At 36.5% G+C, this 23,336-nt stretch overlaps 1 protein-coding gene across 7 annotated transcripts in view; it reads left to right on the top strand.

Moving 5' to 3' along the window:
- Positions 1-23,336, top strand: part of magi2 (membrane associated guanylate kinase, WW and PDZ domain containing 2) — a 451,931-nt gene that overhangs the window by 416,090 nt on the left and 12,505 nt on the right. For 5 of the 7 annotated variants that reach the window (XM_031897513.1, XM_031897512.1, XM_031897514.1 and 2 more), the window contains one exon: positions 9,404-9,542. In XM_031897513.1, coding sequence (XP_031753373.1) covers positions 9,404-9,542 — 139 coding nt within the window. Of the gene's footprint in view, positions 1-9,403; positions 9,543-13,915; positions 14,030-23,336 lie in introns of all 7 variants that reach the window. The other 2 variants (XM_031897516.1, NM_001374763.1) reach the window with 2 other exon arrangements.

The raw sequence follows: 23,336 nt of genomic DNA, 5'->3' as shown, positions 1-23,336 counted from the left end.
CCCATATTTCTCCCGTTCAGATGATCAGAAGCCTCATAGGTAAAAAAAAAACGCTGAGCTCTGTAAAGAAAGTTCCCATAATGCCTCGCTCCTGCAAGAAGACTAAGACCAGTGTACATGCTCAGTTTGTACGACTATGAGGAAGCTTCCTGCTAATTGGCTCAGATCACACATTCCTAAGGGGGGGGGGGAGTTCTTAGCATTCTTGAGAGAGGGGGCAGCAGGATAGGGGAGAGAGGAGAGAGCTTTGTGTCTCTAGCACAGGAAAACAAAGAGACAACAAATCCTGTTTCTTTTGACAGAGAACTCAGTGCAGCGTTTCTGTGAGTGCTTATGGCTGTATTTACATAGACCTTTTTGATAAAACTTACTTAGTTTTTACCTTTCCTTCTCCTTTAAAGATGGCTAGTTCACGACAGGTGTAGGATCTATTATCTGGAATACTCAAGACCTTTTCATAATTTGGATCTCTGTACCTTAAATCAGCTAAAAATCATTTAAAAATTAAATAAACTCAGTGGGATTATTTTGCCTCTAATAAGGATTAATTATATCTTAGTTGGGATTATGTACAAGATATTGTTTTATTATTTAAAGGAATAGTTCAGTGTAAAAATGAAACTAGGTAAAATAAATAGACTGTGCAAAATAAAAAAGCCAGTGCTGTCCAACTTCTGTGGTACCGAGGGACGGAATTTTTCCAGCCTACATGATGGAGGGCCTATAATGGAAGCCAGTTTTGACCACTCCCCTTTTTTAAACCACACCCACTTGAAATCAAACCTGTGTTATTACATGACCATACCCATATTAATGGTGGTAGTACAGCAAAAAACTGCCATACTCTGCCTTCCCTACCCTGCCTGTGTGTGCCATACTCTGCCTGCCCTATGCTGCCTGTGTGTGCCATATTCTGTCTACCCTATGCTGCCTGTGTGTGCCATACTCTGCCTGCCCTATGCTGCCTGTGTGTATGGCACACACAGACAGCATAGGGCAGGCAGAGTATGGCACACACAGACAGCATACAGTGACACAATGCTGGCACTGCTCCTACAGTCTGCACAATAACTATATATTAAAAAACCTTTTTAATTGCAGTACCTTAGTATATGTTCTTTTTATAGTGTGCAGGGTTTATTTGTGGGTTTCTACTGCTCCTACAGTCTGTTTGAGGTGTGAACCGGTGAATAATGTAGGGTTTACAGTCTGAGGTGTGAACAATGTAGGGATTAAAAGGTATAAACAGGACAGGGGATTACATTTTTAAACAATACAGGGAGTTTACAGCCTGATTGTGAACCATGCAGGGGGCCAGTTAATCTCAGTACTGTTACCATTTAAATTTACACAAAGGTAAGCCATCAAAGCAGCCAGACAAGGGGGTGGGGCACACAGAGGGGGGGTCACGGGCCGCCAGTTTGACAGCACTGCTCTAAGCTGTTAGCAGTCAGTAGCCAATCAGTGACTTGAGGGGGGCCAATGGGACATAACTGTTCAGTTAGTTTGCATTTGAATCTGACCTGTGCGCTCACAAACTAACTGAATCGTTATATCCTATTTGGCCCCCTTAAAGTCACTGAATAACTAAGAGGTTAGAGAGCAGAAAGCAGGAAGTAGAATTCTGGCTATTATGTTAGACATCTGCCCACTTCAGCCTTTATAGATTACATTTTTGCCTAACTAACTATATTACAAATACTATTTTACCCAGTTTCATTTTTACACTGAACTGTTCCTTTAAAGAAAAATAACAGAAACCTTTAAAAAGACTACAAATTGTTTAAAATGGACTCTATGGGAGATGTCTTTCCTGTAATTCTGAGCTTTCTGTTTAATGTTTCTTGTTATACTTTATAGTCACAGTAATAACACACATAATGTGTGCATGACTGAGTGATGTAGAATTCCTGCACAGATTTCCAGTTTTAGCTGTTGTCATGCTACAGGGGGGTAGTATGGATTTTTTTACCACACAGTGTGAGCTCCTCACCTGAAAGCATGATAAATGATCATTTTCACAGAGGTAAATGTTCTGCCATCTGTTATCCTGGGGAAAATAATGTTTCTGCCATTATGTTATGTAAAGGCATCTGCTGAAGCACAGCATACACAGAGAAGCAATCTAACAGAAAGTGTCCCCCCTATCTCTGTATGTACAGAAAACCTCAATAATAGTGACATACAGTTACTGAACACAATTTCCATTGTGGTGGATTCAATTATATTTTCTGCTACTAACTACAGTCTCTGAGTTTAATCCAATTCACAATCTAGCTTTAGTATAACTTTATTTTATTCAATTATTGTACAGGCGTTTGCATGAGGATCTGTTTCACATAATTCTTTATATTTATTCCTCTTTGAGTCTATTCACAATCTACAGCATGTTGTTCAAAGAAAAACCTGTTCTTAAATGCGTATGTGGCCTCTGAATTTGTTTGTGCATCTGTTTGATAGATATAGAAGTGCATGAACACATAGGGGCACATTTACTAACCCACGAACGGGTCGAAATGAGTCTGATTGCGTTTTTTTCATAATGATCGGTATTTTGCGATTTTTTGCGATTTTTTTCGGCGTCTTTACGAATTTTTCGTTACCAATACGATTTTTGCGTAAAAACGCGAGTTTTTCGTAGCCATTACGAAAGTTGCGTAAAATCTGGCGATTTTTCGTAGCGTTAAAACTTGCGCAAAAAGTTGCGCTTTTTTCGTAGCGTTAAAACTTACGCGAAACTTCGCACCTTTTAAGTTTTAACGCTACGAAAAAGGCGCAACTTTTCGCTAAGGGGCCCATTCATTAAAGCACAAATTTTCGCCAATTAAAAGCATGATTGGAAAAAAAAATCAGAGTAACCATAATCATTTTTGATGTGAGAAAATTGCGCAAAAATTCTTTTCTTGGTCGTACGAAAATATCTGAAAGCCCGGAAATTTTTGTATCGAACGATCGTAAACGGCATGAAAACCTTTCTGGCTTTGAAGCTTCAATGTATGATTTTGGAAGCCTCCCATAGGACTCAATGGCACTCTACAGATCCAGCCTGGACAAAAGAAAGTCGGGATACCGAAGCTTGAATGAATTCCGAAATGGTCGTAGTCTTTGCATAAAATACAACTTTTTCTTGGAATTTAACGAAAACAACGAAAAAGACGTACTATTTTAACAATTTTTCAAATTCGTGGTCAATTGTGCTTTAATGAATGGGCCCCTTATTGTCGAGAAACAATAAAAAAATTGTTCTAGGTTTATTGCATTCTGTAGACATTTAGTTATTTTTCTGTTTAATAACACATCCAGTTTGCACTGCATTTTTTATATGGCTTCATACCAGTAAAATTGGTCGTTTAGTTGCAGAACACAGTCTATACCATTTGGTTTGCATTGCAGACAAATTTTGTACAGTACAAAGTGGCACTGCTGCCATGAGTTGAGAAACTCACCTCAGGTGGGAGCGCCCCTAAATTTACCAGGGAAGGCAAAAAAACGCTCTGAGTAACTTCAAGAGCCAAAATTCTGTTTTTTAAATAAGAATTTCAGCTCAGCGCTAGCGATGCCTAGGGGTGGCGTTAGTAGTAGTAATGAGCGAATATGTTCTGTTTCACTTTGCAAAATTTGAGAAATGCGGCTATCATATGACTTTTATTTTCCGCACGTGACATTTTTGATACAACTGCAAATTTTTTTTGGCGAGGTTTTGCGAAAAAATTACCAGTGGTGGAATTTTGCAGCGAATCCATGCCTGGCAAAAAATTCACTCATCACTAACTAGTAGCAGACTTATTCATTAATAATAACAAGTATTTATAAGGTCCCAACAAATAGTGCAGCTCTGTACTATAGAAAGGTATATATGATGAAGATTGATGGGGTGAGTTAGATAATACCAAGCACAGAGCCCACAATTCCCCAAACTACTCTTACTTCCCTGACTTCTCTAAAGATAAGATGGATTCTCTAGGGTAGACTTTGGCTTTACTGGGGCCTATATTTGCTAAACACTATATGAGAGTGCAAAGGGTGGAGTCAACCAAATAACCAATAAGGCATAAGTGCAAAGGATAAACTAGATACATGGGCCTTTGCCCAGCAACAGCATAAACTACGAAGTTGTAGGTTTTAAAGCCATAGGGGCATATTAAACCTATGGGTCCCTACAATAATAAAAACAATTAGGGTCCTTTTGCTATCAACATAGATTTATTCTAACTTATTTACTATTGAGAATGATGTATTCATTTATTATTACAGACATCATTTTAGGGGGCAGCACTTTGAAGTAGGCAGCAATGGAAAGATCAAGCCTGCCTGCTATTTAGTTCACAACGCCATGCGATGCTATGCGAGGGAGTGGGAAGCAAACAGCAAGCTGAATCCTCCCAGTTTATGACGTAGTCCTTTTGACAGATTGAGAAGCTACAGTCGGGTTGCCAGACAGTTGGGTTCAGGATCTTCAGTAGGATTTATGTAGAGAAACAGGACTTTTAGGATAAAACAGTCAACAAGACCTATAGGTAGGTTTGGAAGTAGGTTCATATTTTTAAAATACATTTTTTGGTGTCAGTATCACTTTAAGTAGAAGACTGGGGAATGGCATTCCTGTATTTTAGAGCCTTCTAATAGCCACAACCTGTAGAAAAAAGGAGAGTGTAAAACAGCTGGAGGCACTGATGTAGCTGCATTAAATAGATAGAAGAGATATTTGTGCTACATTTGTATATTGCGCCAACATCATCTCCCTGTGAGATGCAACATAAATAAGCAAGATATGCAGTAAGAAATATATTAATTACATAAAAGAATGTTTTAATTTCCGTTTCTTTTGCATCACGTCAGTTCTGTTAAATACAATTGAGAACAAGCTCTGTAAGCAGCATTTTAGGGCTCGTACTCATGAGTGTTTTTTTTTAATGCATACTGAGCATCATACAGGTTTATATGCATTTTTGTCAGTAACACTACACTACTGAATTATGAACATCAAGTGCAAGAAAATGCAGCATGTTGCATCTAAAAAAAGAACATGATGAAACACGAATGCAGTAAAATGCAAGCCTGAATGCTTGTGAATACAACCAGGCAGAATATAATGGAATCAATTGGCAAATGTGTTTAGGTGCGCTCAAACCTGCGTTTCAGGCTCGCATCAAACACATAAAAAAATAAGGCGATACATTATTCATATGATATGTATGATTGCTTCTAGGTATGACTGTTAAAACAAGATTGAATTCAATTTGGAAATGTTCTGCATTTATCCAATATTCTGCATCTGTGTTCTTCACAGACAATAATGATAAATATACTATACATATTTTAGTAAAGCCTTCCTCTTGATAGAAATTAAACTAGATCAATTCCCACGCACAATTTTCATTCCACTAATTTTGCAAATACATTTTTAACATGTTATTACATTATTTTGAGGAGCTCTTTAAAATGCAGCGTAATTTCTGCTCAGTACTCTTGTGTATAAAGTGCACACTATGTTTCTGCAACTGTGTTTTGTTTTTCCTAATAAAAGAAATATTATGACAGTTGTTGATTAACTGCCAGCCCTGCAATCGGGGTAAGGGTCTTGGGGAATAGCGGTAAGTTTGCTCTAGGCCAGATTTTCAAGCTTTAGTGCATTAGCAATTCTGAAAATAAAGATAAATGTTTGATTTGTTTTGTTTTTCATTTGAGGAAAATTTATAAATTTAGTTAATTCAAAAGTTGAGAAATAAAACCTAGAATCAGAAGGGTTCATTTCTTAACGCATCTGCAAGTGCTTTAAAATGGGTGCAATGGGAAGCGCATATTGACACAGTTCAAATAAGGTATTTGCGCCCAAACATGTTCCTGCACTTCCATGTAATTGCCTTGGAGCTAGCACCACCCTGGAATAACTAGTGGGTTGTGCAGTAAGCATACCAGACTTGCGGCCAATAATCAGATGCAAATGGCATTTAAAACACGTTGCAACCCCCAACTATAATGCTTGCACCCAATTTCCATTAAAGCACATTTGCGTGTACTTTGACAAACAGATACAATTGTTGGAGCAATTCATAGCATGGTTGCAATTATGCTGAAGCTATGGTTTAAAAAAATGCTGCATTTAGGGTTAAAAAATGGCAGTTGTATCTAAAATTCATATTTACATACTTTTGTTCATAAATGACTTTTACCTTGTATTACAGTCTCAATTATGTTATTTTATGAGAAATAAAGTGAAGATTATTTCTGTTCTCCTGTTTCTTGATGCATATCCTTAATATACAATAATTAGTACAGAAATAGAATTAAGCTGTATAAACCACTGTATAGTACCACTGTATTTCCAGGCACAGATGCTCTTTTTTTGTCACTTAGGGGCAGATTTAGAGTTCATCACAGTAATTTTTAGAAGAGTATTTATAAATGGATGAAAGTTAGAATTGACTATTTGATAACAAGTTTCTAAAAATACCATAGGAATGAATAGACCATGGGTGAAGTTTATTGTGATTAATCGTATACTTTATAGAATCTGCCCCTAAGATACTCCTTTTAACCCATACAAGACCAAGAGAACTCCAAAAAAAACTCCTTACTGTCTTTAGACCTTTAGAGTCACTCATTTGTTCTATCATAAACTTTAGTAATACTAAAGTTAAGTAGTAATACTAAAGTTAAAGCAGCTTAGTTCTATGTCCTGTCTTGCTTGTCTCCATCTTTGATATTTATTGAGTATTTATTGAATAGTGCAGTAGTACTTAGTGCTTGAGGAGACATGAAGCAACCATGTGCCAGACTAATTTAGTCGCCTTTTATGAGGAGGTGAGCAGGAACCTTGATGCTGGAATGGCAGTTCATGTTCATCTACTTAGGCTTTGCTAAAGCATTTGATACAGTACCTCACAGAAAGTTAATAAAATGGAGGAATATTGACCTGAAACATAATGTTTGTACTTGGATAGAGAAATGGGTGAAGGATAGATTACAAAGAGCAGTGGTAAATAGAATATTTTTTTTAATTGGTCCATTGTTGTCAGTAGAGTACCGCAGGATTCAGTCCTTGGCCCTTTGCTTTTTTAACTTTTTTTTTAACTATTAATGACCTGGAGGTGGGCATAGACAGTACTTTTTCTATTTTTGCTGATGATACTAAATCCATGCAGGATGCTGCCAATTTGCTGAGCGATTTGACAAAATTGGGCAGAAAAATGAGAAATAATGTAAATGTGAGTTATACACTAAGGGGCATATTTATTATGCTGTGTAAAAAATGGCAAGAAAATTCGCCACACATCACCAGGCTTCGCCGTGTAAAATTTTTTTACGTATTTTTTTTCCACCGGAACTTATGGAAAATAATGGCGTAATATCCGGTATTCAGACGGCGATCTTTTCCATTTATTTTACACAGCTTTTTACTCCGTTTTTTCTGCAAATTAGTTTTACACAGCATAACAAATACACCCCTTGATGGTGGTATTTTGGGGGTTTCCTTAATTGAGAAGGATCTAAGGATTTTTGTAGATAACAAGTTGTCTAATTCCAGGCAGTGTCATTCAGTGGCTACTAAAGCAAATAAAGTGCTGTCTTGTATAAAAAAGGGCATTGACTCAAGGGATGAGAACATAATTTTGCCCCTTTATAGGTCCCTGGTAAGGCCTCACCTTGAGTATGCAGTGCAGTTTTGGGCTCCAGTCCTTAAGAAGGATATTAATGAGCTGGAGAGAGTGCAGAGACGTGCAACTAAACTGGTAAAGGGGATGGAAGATTTAAGCTATGAGGTTAGACTGTCAATGTTGCGGTTGTTTTCTCTGGGAAAAAAGGCGCTTGCATAGGGACATGATTACTCTGTACAGATAAATTAGAGGGGATTATAGACAGATAGGGACGTTCTTTTTTCCCATAAAAACAATCAGCGCACCAGAGGCCACCCCTTTAGATTAGAGGAACAGAGCTTCCATTTGAAGCAGCGTAGGTGGTTTTTCACAGTGAGGGCAGTGAGGTTGGGGAATGCCCTTCCTAGAGATGTGGTAATGGCAGATTCTGCCAATGACAAGCATAGTATCCAAGGCTATTGTGATACTAAAATCTACAATTATTATTGATGTTGGTATATATGGTTTATGTATGTGAGTGTATAGATAGGTCAGTATAGGTTTATGTATGTGAGTGTATAGATAGGTCAGTATGGGTTTATGTATGTGAGTGTATAGATAGGTCAGTATGGGTCTGTATGTGAGTGTATAGATAGGTCAGTATGGGTTTATGTATGTGAGTGTATAGATAGGTCAGTATAGGTTTATGTATGTGAGTGTATAGATAGGTCAGTATGGGTTTATGTATGTGAGTGTATAGATAGGTCAGTATGGGTTTATGTATGTGAGTGTATAGATAGGTCAGTATGGGTTTATGTATGTGAGTGGATAGATAGGTCAGTATGGGTTTATGTATGTGAGTGGATAGATAGGTCAGTATGGGTCTGTATGTGAGTGTATAGATAGGTCAGTATGGGTTTATGTATGTGAGTGTATAGATAGGTCAGTATGGGTTTATGTATGTGAGTGTATAGATAGGTCAGTATGGGTTTATGTATGTGAGTGTATAGATAGGTCAGTATAGGTTTATGTATGTGAGTGTATAGATAGGTCAGTATGGGTTTATGTATGTGAGTGTATAGATAGGTCAGTATAGGTTTGTGTGTGCTGGGTTCATTTGAAAGGGTTAAACTTGATGGACTCTGGTCTTTTTTTCTACCCAACTTAACAATGTAACTCTGTATGTGGGCAGCGATTGTGTCTGACAGCTTCCTTTTTCCTTATGTATATAATAGTTTATGGCTTTGCAAATTATTCCAAGTGCTCAAGCACAAAACTACTTTGAGATCACCAGCATGACATTGCAATGAATACTGTATTACCCATGTTATAGGAATATCATTGGGTCAAAATAATCCTGAAGAAACAAATTTCTAAATACAGTACCTCATAATTCTAAAAGGTTCATTTTGTAGACAAATACACACAAATACAGGAATCTCAATCACATCACTGTTTACAGCAAAACCAGACAAAGCATGGGTCATTTCTAATAACTGTATAAAAACCACTGTAGTTAGGCTTTCTTTAAACAAAAAAGATGCTTATGATTCCATGTTCTTTAAACTCATTCTTTCTAGTGAACAAAGAAGACTTAAGAAGAACTTGTTGACTGATATTCATTTTGATAAATAAGGGTGGTGGGTTCCTTAGAGATTTAGTAATGTACAATACGATAGTTATTAGCAATCTTCTGAAGCATCACAACAGATGTACCTTGATGTTTAACTTTCATTTTTGGAGCATTTTGAACAAAATGTTGGTCTTTAAAAGTACACTTTTTATCGTACTTCTTACTGTGTTTGATCTTCTTGTTTTTGCGACAGGTTGGTGATCAAATCATAGAAATCAATGGGGAAAGCACAAGAGACATGACACATGCCAGAGCAATAGAACTCATTAAATCAGGAGGAAGAAGAGTAAAGCTTTTACTGAAGCGTGGAACAGGTCATGTTCCTGAGTATGGTGGGTGTTCAGTTCTTTCATATTGCTATTACAGATGAAAGAATTCAAGATTTTGTTTTTCCTTTTTTTTCTTTTTAAGAAATAAATTGAAGCTCTGCTAACTGAAGTAAATAATTCCAGAATTAGCACTAGTATAAAAAAATGAAACATCCTTAACCTTATATTGGCATCTTTGGGTGTGATGTAATTTTCAGCTTGTACCACAGTCCAGATGATTATATAACTGCTATACTGATTACATACTGGATTAGTGATAAGCAATTTTTTTTACCAGGTACAGATCTGCTGCAAAATTCTGCATTTCGGCATTGGTGAATTTTTTTGTGAAACTGCTGCAAAAATTTGGTGCAACAAAAATTTGCAGAGTGAGGAAAAAGTTGCGGTCATGTCAAAAAACGTTGTGACGCATCAAATAAGTCGCACTTGTCTAAAAAGTTGTGCAGTAGCTGCATTTTGTGAATTTTTTGCAGTTTCACAAATTTTTCAGCAGTTCAGCTAGTCTTTTACCAAAGCGAAATGGGACAGATTCACTTATCACTATACGGGATTAATTAGCATAGTATTTCTTAACATCATGGTACTAAAGCATATAAGGAAATGTAAATATTACTCCAAGGTTTGAGGTGAAGCCAGCCTATTTTTTTATTAAGTAGTATCAACATTGAATTATAGCTCCAATTCAGTAATATTTGAATCATTGGTTTTAGGATCATGATGAGGGAAACAAGACATTATATTTGTTGCAATCTCAACTATATTTATGCCTGAACTATAACTCCTGCTATCCGGCTAATTTGTTTTACAACTATGTAAGCTGTAAGTCATACTAGAGTATAACTCTGCTTTAGTTCTGTTTTATGAATATGTTTATTATAATACAACATTTATCACCTTGCTTGCAAGGACAAGTAGGCTCCTTAGGAGCAGAGTCCATGTAGCACTTCCTTACCTCCTTTTTCTGTCTTCATTAGAGGCAACAGAAATTGTTAACCCAGTGTAGGGACCATATGTACCTTCCAAATCGCTTTTATTGTTTTGCGCTTTCAATTATGACCCAACCAGTGGAAAAAGGTGACATTTTTACTAACCGAAAACTTTCCATTGCAATATGATATATTATTTTATAGTAGCTGAACTCTTTTTGGAGGCTAAGCTTACCTTAATCTTTATTATCATCTACATTTTACATGTGCCAAGTGGCAAATAACAGGCATTTAGATCTGTATTAATTAACTTACCTGACAAGAGGAGCTTCTAAAACAATAGAGTCTGGTCACCCTGGTTAAACTCTACTGTCTCCAACCTTATCTAAACTGCTTACACTATGATAGTAAGCTTGTAACTTGTGCAATGTGTCTAAAATTTGTGTTTTATATCCAATCTTTTTTTATTTGATATTTTTTAAAGGAGATTATATATCTATGCAGGCAAAGCTTATCTCGTCAGGTTCCAACTTTCTGCCTTATCCAGGTGGCCTCCCAGTAGAGCAGTGTTCCCCAACCAGCGGCTCGTGAGCAATATGTTGCTCGCCAACCCCTTGGATGTTGCTCCCAGTGGCCTCAAAGCAGGTGCTGATTTTTAAATTCTTGTCTTGGAGGCAAGTTTTGGTTGCATAAAAAATGTAATTGCCATACAGAGCCTTCTATAGGCTGCCAGTCCACATGGGGCCTATTAAATAGTCAATTATTGCTCTTATTGGCACCACCAGGAATTTTTTTATGCTTGTGTTGCTCTCCAACACTTTTTCCATTTAAATGTGGCTCACGGGTATAAAAGGTTGGGGATCCCTGCAGTAGAGCTTGATGCCTACACTTCCTTTTGCATAGGATATTATTGTTCAGTTGGGCAGTGTCTTGCACAGACAAAGGGTTGTGTAAGGCAAAGAACAGGGACCTGAAGCTTAGATATGCATTACCTGGGCGGGTAGATATCTAGAATGCCGTAAATGTAATGCAGATTGCTGATTCATGCTGGGATCAACCAGGTAAAGCAGGTGAAATATTTATTATGCATTGATAAAAGGCTTGTGTGGTCTAAAATATGTCCACTATAAAAAGTAATATTATTATAATGCTATGTTGGGAGAGCTCCTCTCTACATATATATTCAATCCATCAATGATTTAGAATTAGAGCATGGGTATGTTGGTTGTAGCTGGAAAGAACTGTTTAGTTGAGGAACTCTCAATAGTTAGATATATACATAAGTTTTAAATAGTAATTTGTGAAAAAAATATAACCGTTTATTGGATATTTTTATTGGTCCCCCTTTAATGAAACCACATTGAAAATATAATTTAAAAAATATGATTTATTTTTCAACCACTTTTACAAAAGAGAACATCCCTTTTAAATGGTAAAAGTTAGAAAAGAAGGAGCAGCCAGGTAGAACTGGAATTTCCTGAAGTAAATACAGTACAGAAATTGTTTTTATGGGATGGGGATGGGAGCCCTTATGCATTTTTAAGAATATAAGGGAATTGTATTAATGACTTCTCTGTGGATATTGTTATGTCAGTCTACTTTTTTACTTTTATAATCTGTTATTATCTTTCATTTTTGTGTTCTCTTTTATTACAAGGGTATATTAAGGATGATGGTGTCTCTGATACTCACTTAGATCATTTGTGACATATTCAGTAGTATAAGACTAACGGGTTTATAGCTGTAGAATATTTTATGCTAAAAGAAGTATTAAATGTGGTATAAAAGTGGCATATTTACAATGCACTGTACCTGTAAATAATGTATTTACTTTTTTGGCCTAACACCTCTTTTTACTTCACTCACCTTCACACTCATATAAAAATAATTACATGGCATTTTAATTAAGCATGATCTTACAGGGAAAACTGCAATATTGTTGGTAACTTACTGAGGGGGCTGGCAGAAAGTCCCCAGGTATAATACTAAAGAATAGCAAAATTCAGGGCAGCCCAATATCTGAAAAGAAAATCACTATTTATTTAACAAAACCAACGCGTTTTGGCCCCCAACATTGGGGTCTTCTTCAGAGGCACATGAAATAAAAAATGCAGGCCTGCATTTTTTTTATTGCATGTGCCCCTGCTTTTTTTCTATTCTTTAATGTATTAAGACACCAAAGAAACCCATGCCCCGGTGTAAAGCTTCATTGCCCCCAAGTCCAACATCATTTGCAAAGCTGTTCTGTGTTACCTTGTAAGCCAAAGGCCTAAGTCAAAGACCAATGCAGTTTAGCTACCAGGGGCTGGGGGCAGGCTGAGGTAGTTACTGTTAAAACCTGTAATGTGTCACTATCCCTTTAAAATTGATGTTTACTATGAGTCTGAGTGCATGTCTGCACAGTAAGTTTGCTAATAAATGCAGAGTTTTGTGTGAATCCACCACTAGATTTATATATCAAGGAAGGTGATAAATAGCATGCAGTATATACTGTACAGTGTCCTTGGGGGGCAGCTATACCAGATTTCTAGCTGTAAGGAAAGTTCAGGTATGTACAGGAATACAGTATTTTACAAAAATCAAGTTGCCATCTTACTGGGACACTAAAAGATTTACTAGTGCCAATGTTCCCTCTAAGCAAAAGGTCCCCAACCTTTTTACCTGTGAGCAACATTTAAATTAAAAAGTTGGGAAACAGCACAAGCATGAAAAAATTCCTTGGAGGTGACAAGTAAGGGCTGTGATTGGTTATTTGCTAGCTCCATGTGTCCTGGCAGACTATAGAAGGTTCTGTTTGGCGTTACTCATGGTCTTCATGCCTTCAAAATTTGCCCCCAAGCCAGAAATGTAAAATTAGGAACCTGCTTTGAGGCCACTAAAAGCAACATGCACATATTGCTCCCGAGGCACTGGTTGGGGATCTCTGCTCTAAGCCATGCACTCGTGTGTGTGCACAAGTTTTAAGGCCAGCACACTGTGGTGCAAACAAAAAGTTTTGTTGGACAATTTAGGAATTATCTTTCTGTGCATACAGAAATATCATAGATAGATAGATTAATTCAGAATACATCTCTAAATTGGCATTCCCCAAAATATCAAAATATATCTGAGCAGTAATTATTATTCCGTATTTATTTGAACTGTCAGTGACATAGATGCCATATTTTCTCATAATCCTCTGGCTTGGTACAAGCTTGTTTTAGTATGATTGTCTCATCTCTTGCAGTTCACCTTAAGATGCCACTCAGCCTAATGTACTTCATTAATAATTTCTATATCTTAGTCTATCACTAATATTAAACATATCTGCATGCCTTTTGTATATAGATACTATTTCCTGTTATGCAATAATCTGTTTCTAAACTTTGCTAATCATACTAAGAATTCTTTGCTAACAGTAGTTCTATATCTTTGTGTCACTGTTCTGTTAATTCTAATGATTGGTCCTAGGCTGTTCCTCCCCTTCCTTTAGGAATGGTTCCTTCTTCCAGTCTCTCCATGTGCATGAAAAGTGACAAGCATGGGTCCCCATATTTCTACTTATTGGGCCACCCTAAAGACACGGTTTGTAAACTTTGCATGTATATTATCATTTTCTAATCTAATTGTTTCATTTAATGTCGTTTAACTATGCATTATAATGTTTTTTTCTGTAAAAGCTCACATTTTCTCTGTTTTTTCAATGAGCAGTATTATTATGATTTTATCAGATACAGCAAATTCAAAACAGAATTTTTTTATAAGAAAAGAGGTATAGTTATTCCAAAGTGCTGTTTTAACTCCTATTCTTACATAGGTTCCTTATGTTTTTTATTTAGGTTACAATGCTTTGCTGCTGTCTGTATCCCCAAGCTTTATGACAGACAATTTTGGTCACTCTGATCTTCACATATTTAATGGGTATAATGGGAAGCAGCTGCCAATAATTCTAGGTATTTTATTGCAGTTGATGTCCCTAAGAAGATTGTTTTACATAGAATGACTGGTGTGCCATTACCCTAACTGTTAATTAGACAGTTGCACAAGTCAGGATGCTGGCTTTAAGTTTGTCAGCTATTAGATTCTGGTTGTATTTCCAGCATTGCAGCTTTCTCTAACAGCAGATGCCCGGGCAATTCTATTGTTTCTGATACAGTCAAATGCCAGAATTAACAATATAACTATTTCTTTCCCTGTGCATGTATACATTTAAGAAAAAACAAGGAATACTTTAGAACTGGGCCATCCAACATTGCACCATATCTGCTCTATATGATATGGCAAATGGCAAAACACGCTTTTTAAACTATAGCATACGCAGTGACAACAGACAGCAAGATTTGCTTTCTTGTTACTTCTGTGCAGGTAGTCAGTTATTTAAAAACAAAGGAATTACGTAGGGACAATCATGTTCTGGCCTGTGAAAAAAGGGATTGTCCCTGTGCAATATAACACCACAACATTTTAAAAATATGCTTGAATAATAGTACTATGTAACAAATATATAAGAGATTTTGGATCCAATATCTTTTTTTTTTTTATCTTTCCTTATCCCACCAATTAAGATCAAATAACAAGTTTAGGGCAACTGGATTCTTGTGATCACTCAACTCAAGCATGAGACTCCGGTGTAGGATACAGGAAAAAATACAAGTCTTTTTATTATACAGTAATATCTGGAAACATTATTTTATTTTTAATATTACAAGTTACAATGTATTACAAGTCATTGGTATAGAAGTATAAAAGTTTCTCTTTATTGCTCATTGAATGGTTATCAAGAAAATTGAAAACTGTGCTCTTTACAGACAGTATAGAGATTGAGAGGTGAACAGTTAATGTAATTATGACTGCCTGAGGGACATAAAGAATGACTCTTCTCACAAGATCTCTGGTAATTCTTTGCTTTACTGTAACTGTAGTGTGTAACATACAATGAATAAGCAAAGATGTTAGTTATATTCTGAAATAGCATTTACGGTTTGTGAATAGTAATACAAGGAGTCTATTATCAAAGATCTTTTACATGGAGAGGAATCTTAAAAAGGTGTTGCATTATATTCTCACGTTATTTCCTATTTAACAACTAAATTAGCAATGAATAGTTCATACAAATATGTTAAGAGAAATCGTAGATAATTTTCTTTTTAAATTTCCTATTAAATATATCTCTAAATACCCTAAGTGACCTAATGCCTAATTTTTCACAAAACATGATAACCATGATTTAGGGGGCTATTTACTTACGCTTTGATTTTTTTCCCCCCTGATTCAGATTTTTTAGTGCTAAAGGTCACAGGAAAAAAAGTTGTTTTTTTTTCTAGATTTACTATATGACAAAATGCGTAAACATCTAGAGGATCCTTTTTTGTGACTTTTTCTTGCGCATATATTTTAAGTTTAGACTTTTTAGTATATGTCAGACATCTGTGGAAATGAGTTTATTCTAATTTTTAAAGAGAAAAAAATAAAAAAACTTTAGAGTTTTAGTAAATCTGCCCCTTGGTGTGGTTGTACAGAGACAACTTTCCTTAGAACAGACCAAATGATATGTATAGCCATATACAGTGTAGGTAGGACAGCCTTTGTCTTAACCCCAGTTAGAAAATAATATACACAAAGGACAAGAAGGTATTTAAAAGTTAATGGAAGGAATTTATAAGGCAATAAAACCCATTATCTGCACCTCACCAGCAATCCAGGAGCCTAGTTGCAGTCGTGTAGTGGTGCAGTACCATAGGTCAATTAAAATTAAAGTTCTAGTTGTGTATAAATAGAATGTTGTGTGTATATATGCTCATTGCAGGTATGTTTATAAATTACTGGGTAAGAAGTTCTACAACTCACAAAGGTAAAATGCAGTGAAGTGTTACCAAAAACTCCACCAGCGGGGGAAATTTTTTTATCACAATCCTAACTTATAGGAGTAAAGCACTCAAAACTCCCTTCCCCACTAGAAGCTGTTGCTGTCCCTATGGGACATTACGTTGTCATGAAGAAGACATTTCTCAGAGATGCTGTCTTCCTTATTCCCTGTGGTGTTATAAAAAATCCCTGTGTGCCATAGGCCTCAGCCTTTGATGGTGTCACACAACAAAAATACAAACCTATTATGCTGCTATTAGAAAAAAAAAACGTTTACAAAATTATCACTAGCTGATATGCCCTATTCAGTATACTAATGTATTTAGCTGATATTCTAGTACATTAAGGCCAGCAGCCACTGGACTTTGGGGCAAATTGTAGCAATCAAAGAAGATAACCAATGCAAATCTCATTATTGTCAGAGAGGTGTTCTTCATATGGCACGGAGTAATATATATATATACTTTCCCAATATCGGCACTCACCAGTCCAAGAAATATAAGCCTGGTGCTGACCAACAATTCACATCCAGTCCACAGAAAGTGAGAGGACTTCCTCTCACTATTCTGATGACGATCCTATGTGGATCAAAACGTGTAGATATTATGCCTGAATAAAAGGGTTTTTTTCTATGGCTATTTATGCCGTGAGTGCAGGAATAACAGTCTCAATATAAAATCTACAGTAAAATTAATGTTGATATACAGCAATGAATCCACAACGCGGATTATACAGCACCCAAGTTTAGAACATAGAATTTGAATAAGACTAGATTATAATTAGAGATTTTACTAAAGAAAGTGTCTTACAATATTCTAGATACTAAAAGGATTTGTGAGGCAGGGTTAAATCAAAGCACTTTAAGTTTTATAGGACAGGATCCATCCACCAATCCTCTCAGTAATGGCAGTGGCCATTTCCAGCTACAACAATTTGACATTGACGTACTTTTATGCATAAGACCCACTACTATAAGTGGAGGTAAATTGGCAGAATGCTTGAAGCAATTCAGGATCTGCGTAGGCATATAAAGAAGAAAACAGTCATGGTATGTCACCTTGACATGAAGTAAGGCTACATCATTTTCTTACAATTATATGTATTTTCTTCTTAACTGTCATGTTGTATATTGCATGCCATTTAAAAAACAGCACCTTGGGCATTTCAGAGGTTAAGTAATGTCTAACAGATACTTTAACCTTCTCAACTGGCTCAACATATTGAGGCATGCATGCTCTGAAATGTAAATATTCCTTGACACTAACATAAAACACCCAGCTTGCATTTGACTTCCCTTATGAAAACAACAAAACAATATTGTTATCTTTTCATGGATGGGTCTGCTCATTATTCTTATAACATAAAAAAATGTATAAAGGCCTTTCGGCAACTAAGATCAAGTGACAGCTAACAAACTGAAATAGGAACTATGGGACAAATGGCAGAATGGTGTCTAATCGTGTGTTACATTTCTAAACATGAAAATTCTGTGACAATGATAATAGATATTATAGAATTTTGTGTGTAAAATTTTAGGGATCAACTACAAATCCTAATGCAGGAATCCATATCCGATGGAGAACAATGTTACTAGTATTTATAGAGTATGGATATAGGGTCCTTTGGGGGATTTGGACACTGGTTATATAATGCTTGGAACTATGGCACAGTTGGAAGGGGGCAAAATTTAGAGTGAGATTGAAGCCTGGAAGGGAAGGACTTGCAAGGCCAAAGCAAGAAAGTGAAAGGGGGGTGGGAGCAACGACTGTGGCAGAAGCACTGGGTGTGGTGGGTTTGGGACTAGGCTCGTGGTGGAGGAGGAAAGGCTTGTTGCTTGCAGACATCTTGCCAAGTAGTATTGCTTTGGGCAGCAAAACATGGCCCAGCTCTGGAGTTAGAATTGTGTAATAAGCAGTATGGATGCATCACTTGTTTTCCTGTTACCTTCAGCAGTCCCAGTTTTTCTCATTATGTCTTTCACCTGATTTGAGGCTACATAACTTCTACTTGAAAAAACACAACCAGTTAGTTACCATTTCCAACACTCCAGACTGCACATGTCTGGTAGCAGCCCATAAAGCTTGTGCCAACATTCTCTTGTGGTTCCACCACCAAGTTATTACTCCTTTCCAGGTCTGATTGATTTGTTGTATGTAACTGTAAAATAGTGAGTGACAATTTCAGTAATGGAGTATGGCAACTCAACATATTTAAAAACATGTTTATATTGGTTGGTTTCCTAAACATCAAACATGCACCTTGCACTTTCACATAATTGCGCTGGGTTGTGTGTCAATCCCGTCTCCTGTTGCAAATCAGTTATGCAGGAATTCTGGGAGAAAATGTTGCATTGTGATTACATGTCAAATTATATTCAAAATTTTGCTTTGTACATTGCACACGGTTACATTACACCCTTTGTTCCCTTTAGTAAATAGCTCTACCATGCAGCTATTTCCATGCAGTAAAACACCTTTTAAATTGCCAGAAATTAAACATAAACCATATCAATATTTCAAGTGTCTGTTTCATCTGTATGTGTCTTGCAGTAGTGTATGTCTCAATGGAATTTTGGTGGACAGGTTAACATGGCTATCATGAGCAGGATTCCTATACAGATTAACCGTGTGTGTCCTTCCTTGTAATGTTTTCTTAAAGGACAATGAAAGGTTAAAAGGTTAATATAAATTAAAAGTAAGGCATTCTTTTTATATACTTACTGCATATCTAAATTCCCAGATCCCTGCTTGCTTCTCTGAGATATGGTGCTGGCAGCCTACAGCAGTGTGAAGACTACAGTGACATCACTGAAATCTCTCTCCCCTTCCTGTAGGCTGCCAGCGGCAGCCTTCCTATTCTCTGAGCATGTGTGTAACTTGATCCTGTCTGCTGTTCTGAGCTACACATGCCCACCAGCCAATCAGAAGCGGACCTGGCAGAGGGGAGGGGGGGAGGGAATGAAACACATGTGCAGTATGAAGCAAGGAGGGAAAGGAAGGGAGAATACCTTTTTAGAGATGGCTGCCTGTTCTAGAAAATGTGAAGTAAGTGTGACTGAGTAAATATTTGATTAGGTGAGCCAAAAGTGTGGCGTTTTTACTAAACAATAGGAGGACTATTGGGCAGTATGCTTTTTAAATTTTGACTTGCATTCTCCTTTAAGGGTCTTTATAGAATATTCTTTAAGCAAATGGCATATATGCACCCTGCATTAATGACAGCAGATCTGAAATCTATCTGAGGAATCAAATCATGGGTAGACCATGGGCAGAGAATGAAAAGGTTCTAGCTGTAGCCAATAAAAATGACAGCAGTAAACAGATTGTGGCAGATTGTTATGGCTTATTTTCCTAAGTCAAAAAGGCCCTGTGCATGCTGGGATGTTGTTTGTTTCACCATAATGTATTATGGACACGGTAGAAGTAATGTTTTTTGGAAACCCAGGGAATGCAATACATGTCTCACAATTAATTTAGGCTTTCTGTTTCATTCATTCCTTTCTGTAAATTTACACGGAACATTGGCCATCCAACAAAAATGGACACTGAATATTGTTACTCTAATGAGCCCTAATATGCAAGTATGAGTAGAAATACTCTTCATTATTACTGTGATTAGATTGTGCCTATAAGAGGGGCTTGGATGAGTTCTTGAACAAGCATTGTATCCAGGGCTATTGTGATACTAATATCTACAGTTAGTATTGATGTTGGTTTATATGGTTTATGTATGTGAGTGTATAGATAGGTCAGTATAGGTTTATGTATGTGAGTGTATGGATAGGTCAGTATAGGTTTATGTATGTGAGTGTATGGATAGGTCAGTATAGGTTTATGTATGTGAGTGTATGGATAGGTCAGTATGGGTTTATGTATGTGAGTGTATGGATAGGTCAGTATAGGTTTATGTATGTGAGTGTATGGATAGGTCAGTATAGGTTTATGTATGTGAGTGTATGGATAGGTCAGTATAGGTTTATGTATGTGAGTGTATAGATAGGTCAGTATGGGTTTATGTATGTGAGTGTATAGATAGGTCAGTATGGGTTTGTGTATATATGGGCACTGGGGTTTGTCGAAGGGGTTGAACTACATGGACTTTTCTACCCAAATTGACTATAACTTTTGCAGACACATAGGGCACACAGAAATCAGCTAAAATTGGTGTTCGGTGAAATATAAGAAGCCCAACCATATGTCAAAGTGCAAGTAAAAAATATCTGTGTGTATGAACTTCTGTTCATGTAATAACTTGTGTTTTGTATTTTTTCTGTAGTTTCTTAAGTGACACTCTTTTGAAAGAGTGATTCTTTTGAAAGCAGATGGGTACATAGGTATAGGCACCCCTTGAAATTCAGGATTAGAATTAAAGATAGGGGTAAACTGGCTTTTCCTCCTACATGCCAGAAAACATGCAGGTTAATTGGCTTAAATGATATTTTAAATCTTATTGTAAATTGTAGTGTGGATGAAAACCCATGAAAATAAACAGAAAATGTGAGTGGTTTCTAAAGAGATCATACTAAAGGTTATTGGAAATATATTCATGATAGCAATTCCAATACTACAAGGGTTAGGCTTTTGGCCAGTTAGAGGCAGTGGCTCATATCTGGCATTGGAGTAAAAGGAAAGCTATTGGATGCATATTTCAGGCTTGTTAAGTCTGTTTAGGTTTTTTTCTCTTTTACACTTTTTGGTTTTTAATAAAGTACATGTTTTTACTTTAGTCTTTATAGTTTAGAAATGGGCTTAAATAACTGACCTAATTACCATTAAGTGTCCAAACAAGTATATTCTACAGTTTATACCCAGTTTAAATAAATGATCTGCCAACGTTAATGGCAAGCTTTATTTCATATCCCACAGATACAGTGGGATGGCCTGAATTTGATTAGAAAAATGTAGTTTGTTATGTTCGTTATGATCACAACTGATCTCAACTGATATCAATTATAAATACTTACATATGACTTTAATATTTAACATTTTTTTTTATATGCAGGGTACATTTCAATGCAGAAAATTTTAGTCGCTGCATGTGATTTGCATCAAGCATTAAAAATGTATATAGGTGCTAGTAGGCAGCTCTGCAGCTGCTATATTATACCCATAGCAAGGAGTGTTAAGCTTTTTATAGCAGTTGGATACATTGCCACATATACTGGCAGTGGTGTAACTACTGTATGCAAGATCTACTGTATGGGAGACCCCTCCCCAGCTGGTAGCTTTAAACTTTACTACCTGCTTGCTCATTTGGTGTGGGTGTCAGCACAGCAGGGGGTGGGAAATGGGCTGAGGGCCCACGAGTGCATGCCAGGATCCCCTAAGGTTTTTTGTGGGCCTGAAGTGTTGTCAGTACACAGCTATATATTGGCATCAATTTCTTGACGCTTTCATGGTGACTGGAACATGTTGTTAAACTTGTATCATATGGGGAACTCTGGAACTGAATTTCAAGGTAGGGTGTTGTCTTTGAATTTAATCCTCTCCGGAAATCTTTGTCTCCATAAAGGGTTTTATGACTTCCAGTCTGCTCATGGGTTCCATAGACTTCTTTATATGGCATCATCATTTTAATGTAGTCCTGCCTTTGAACATGCAGTTTGAGAGACAAGGCACTGTACATGTCCAGCTCTAAAATAGTGCAACATTTAAACAATAGAATTTACATACAGACTGGATAGTTGTTTCTCCAGGGGCAAATATTCATATTAAATAAACATGCCCAGAGTTAATATTACAGTCATAAGTCTCACTATGCTAATCTATGCTAGTCTCCTAAATGGTCCAAACTATTCCCAGGCAATACCTATAAACTCTAAATATAAATGAAGTTTAGAAAATAAAATAGCTTTGAATATTGCAATAAATATGTATGTATAAAAAGCAAGAAATGTTGCCTGTGTGCCTTACAGCAAGTCTTCCTAAGAACTAAACTCTGCAAAACATTTTCCAGATATCAAACTCAACAATTATTGTCTTTGTTATGCCACTAAATGTTTTAGAAAGTGTAGATAGTTGTAAAATGTACATGCACAAAACATGTAATGATGCATCCACTTTGTGTTAAGATAAATAAGATAAATCTCCTGTTATCTGACCCTCCATGAAAACTACTTAATTTCATACAAAACCGTAATTACAGATTATTACCTTAGAATGTACCGGTATATGTAGTTAACTTTTATTATCTTGCTTGTATAAAACTATTGATCACTGTTCCCATCAGGGAAGAATTGCATGCTGCCAGCACTTGATAAACAATAGTCAATTCTCTAGGAATCCATATGCTTTTACAAAGAAAACCGGTGCAAATTGCACTGTTTTTAACCTGCAGCGTCAGTAGCTCTTGGCATGTTTTCAATGAAGCACAATGCACTTTGCATGATAAATTAACACAAACAGCGCAGCTTCACTTGCACATTGCCCATGCCACCTTGCTTTAGGGCAGCAGACTACCATGTCATTAGCAGTTTGAATTCCCTCTTTGCATTTAGCTACAATTATTCTCTTCAGGGTATATGGAAACTGCAATATGTAAGGGACCTGTTCAATCATAAATCCTTGGCAGCAGGTCCATTGTTTACTGTTCTTTTTATTATTGATAAATCTGGGAAATGAAACTATAGTATTTACTGCCCAATCTGCTATGTTTTATTCCTAAGAGGAAAGTTGACTGTGAAGCAAAGATCTGGACTATGGAAACCCGTGCTCAGATGCCCAGGGCACAAATCAACATTTCTCTTAACTTTATGCACATATTATAGTTTACCACCAGTAGACATTTATTTTTTCCAGGTTTATCTCTTTAAGTATTTCAATATAAGAGCATTTCTCTTTAATGAAATACATTTTCGATCTTGTAAAAAAAAAACCGTATGTTCAGTTACAACAGAATGTACAACAGAATGATAGTCAGTAAATAGCAGTTCTCTTGCTGTAGAGATTTGTGTTGTTAAGAGATAAACTGGAGGATGAATTACTGTTGGAGCCACACCATTAGCTGGAAGTTTCTACCACCCTAGGGT

The sequence above is a fragment of the Xenopus tropicalis genome, chromosome 3 (genome assembly GCF_000004195.4).
Source record: "Xenopus tropicalis strain Nigerian chromosome 3, UCB_Xtro_10.0, whole genome shotgun sequence".
In the NCBI taxonomy this organism is placed as follows: domain Eukaryota; kingdom Metazoa; phylum Chordata; class Amphibia; order Anura; family Pipidae; genus Xenopus; species Xenopus tropicalis.
The sequence above is the reverse complement of the archived record's forward strand: the minus strand, read 5'-3'. Positions and strand labels throughout refer to the sequence as shown.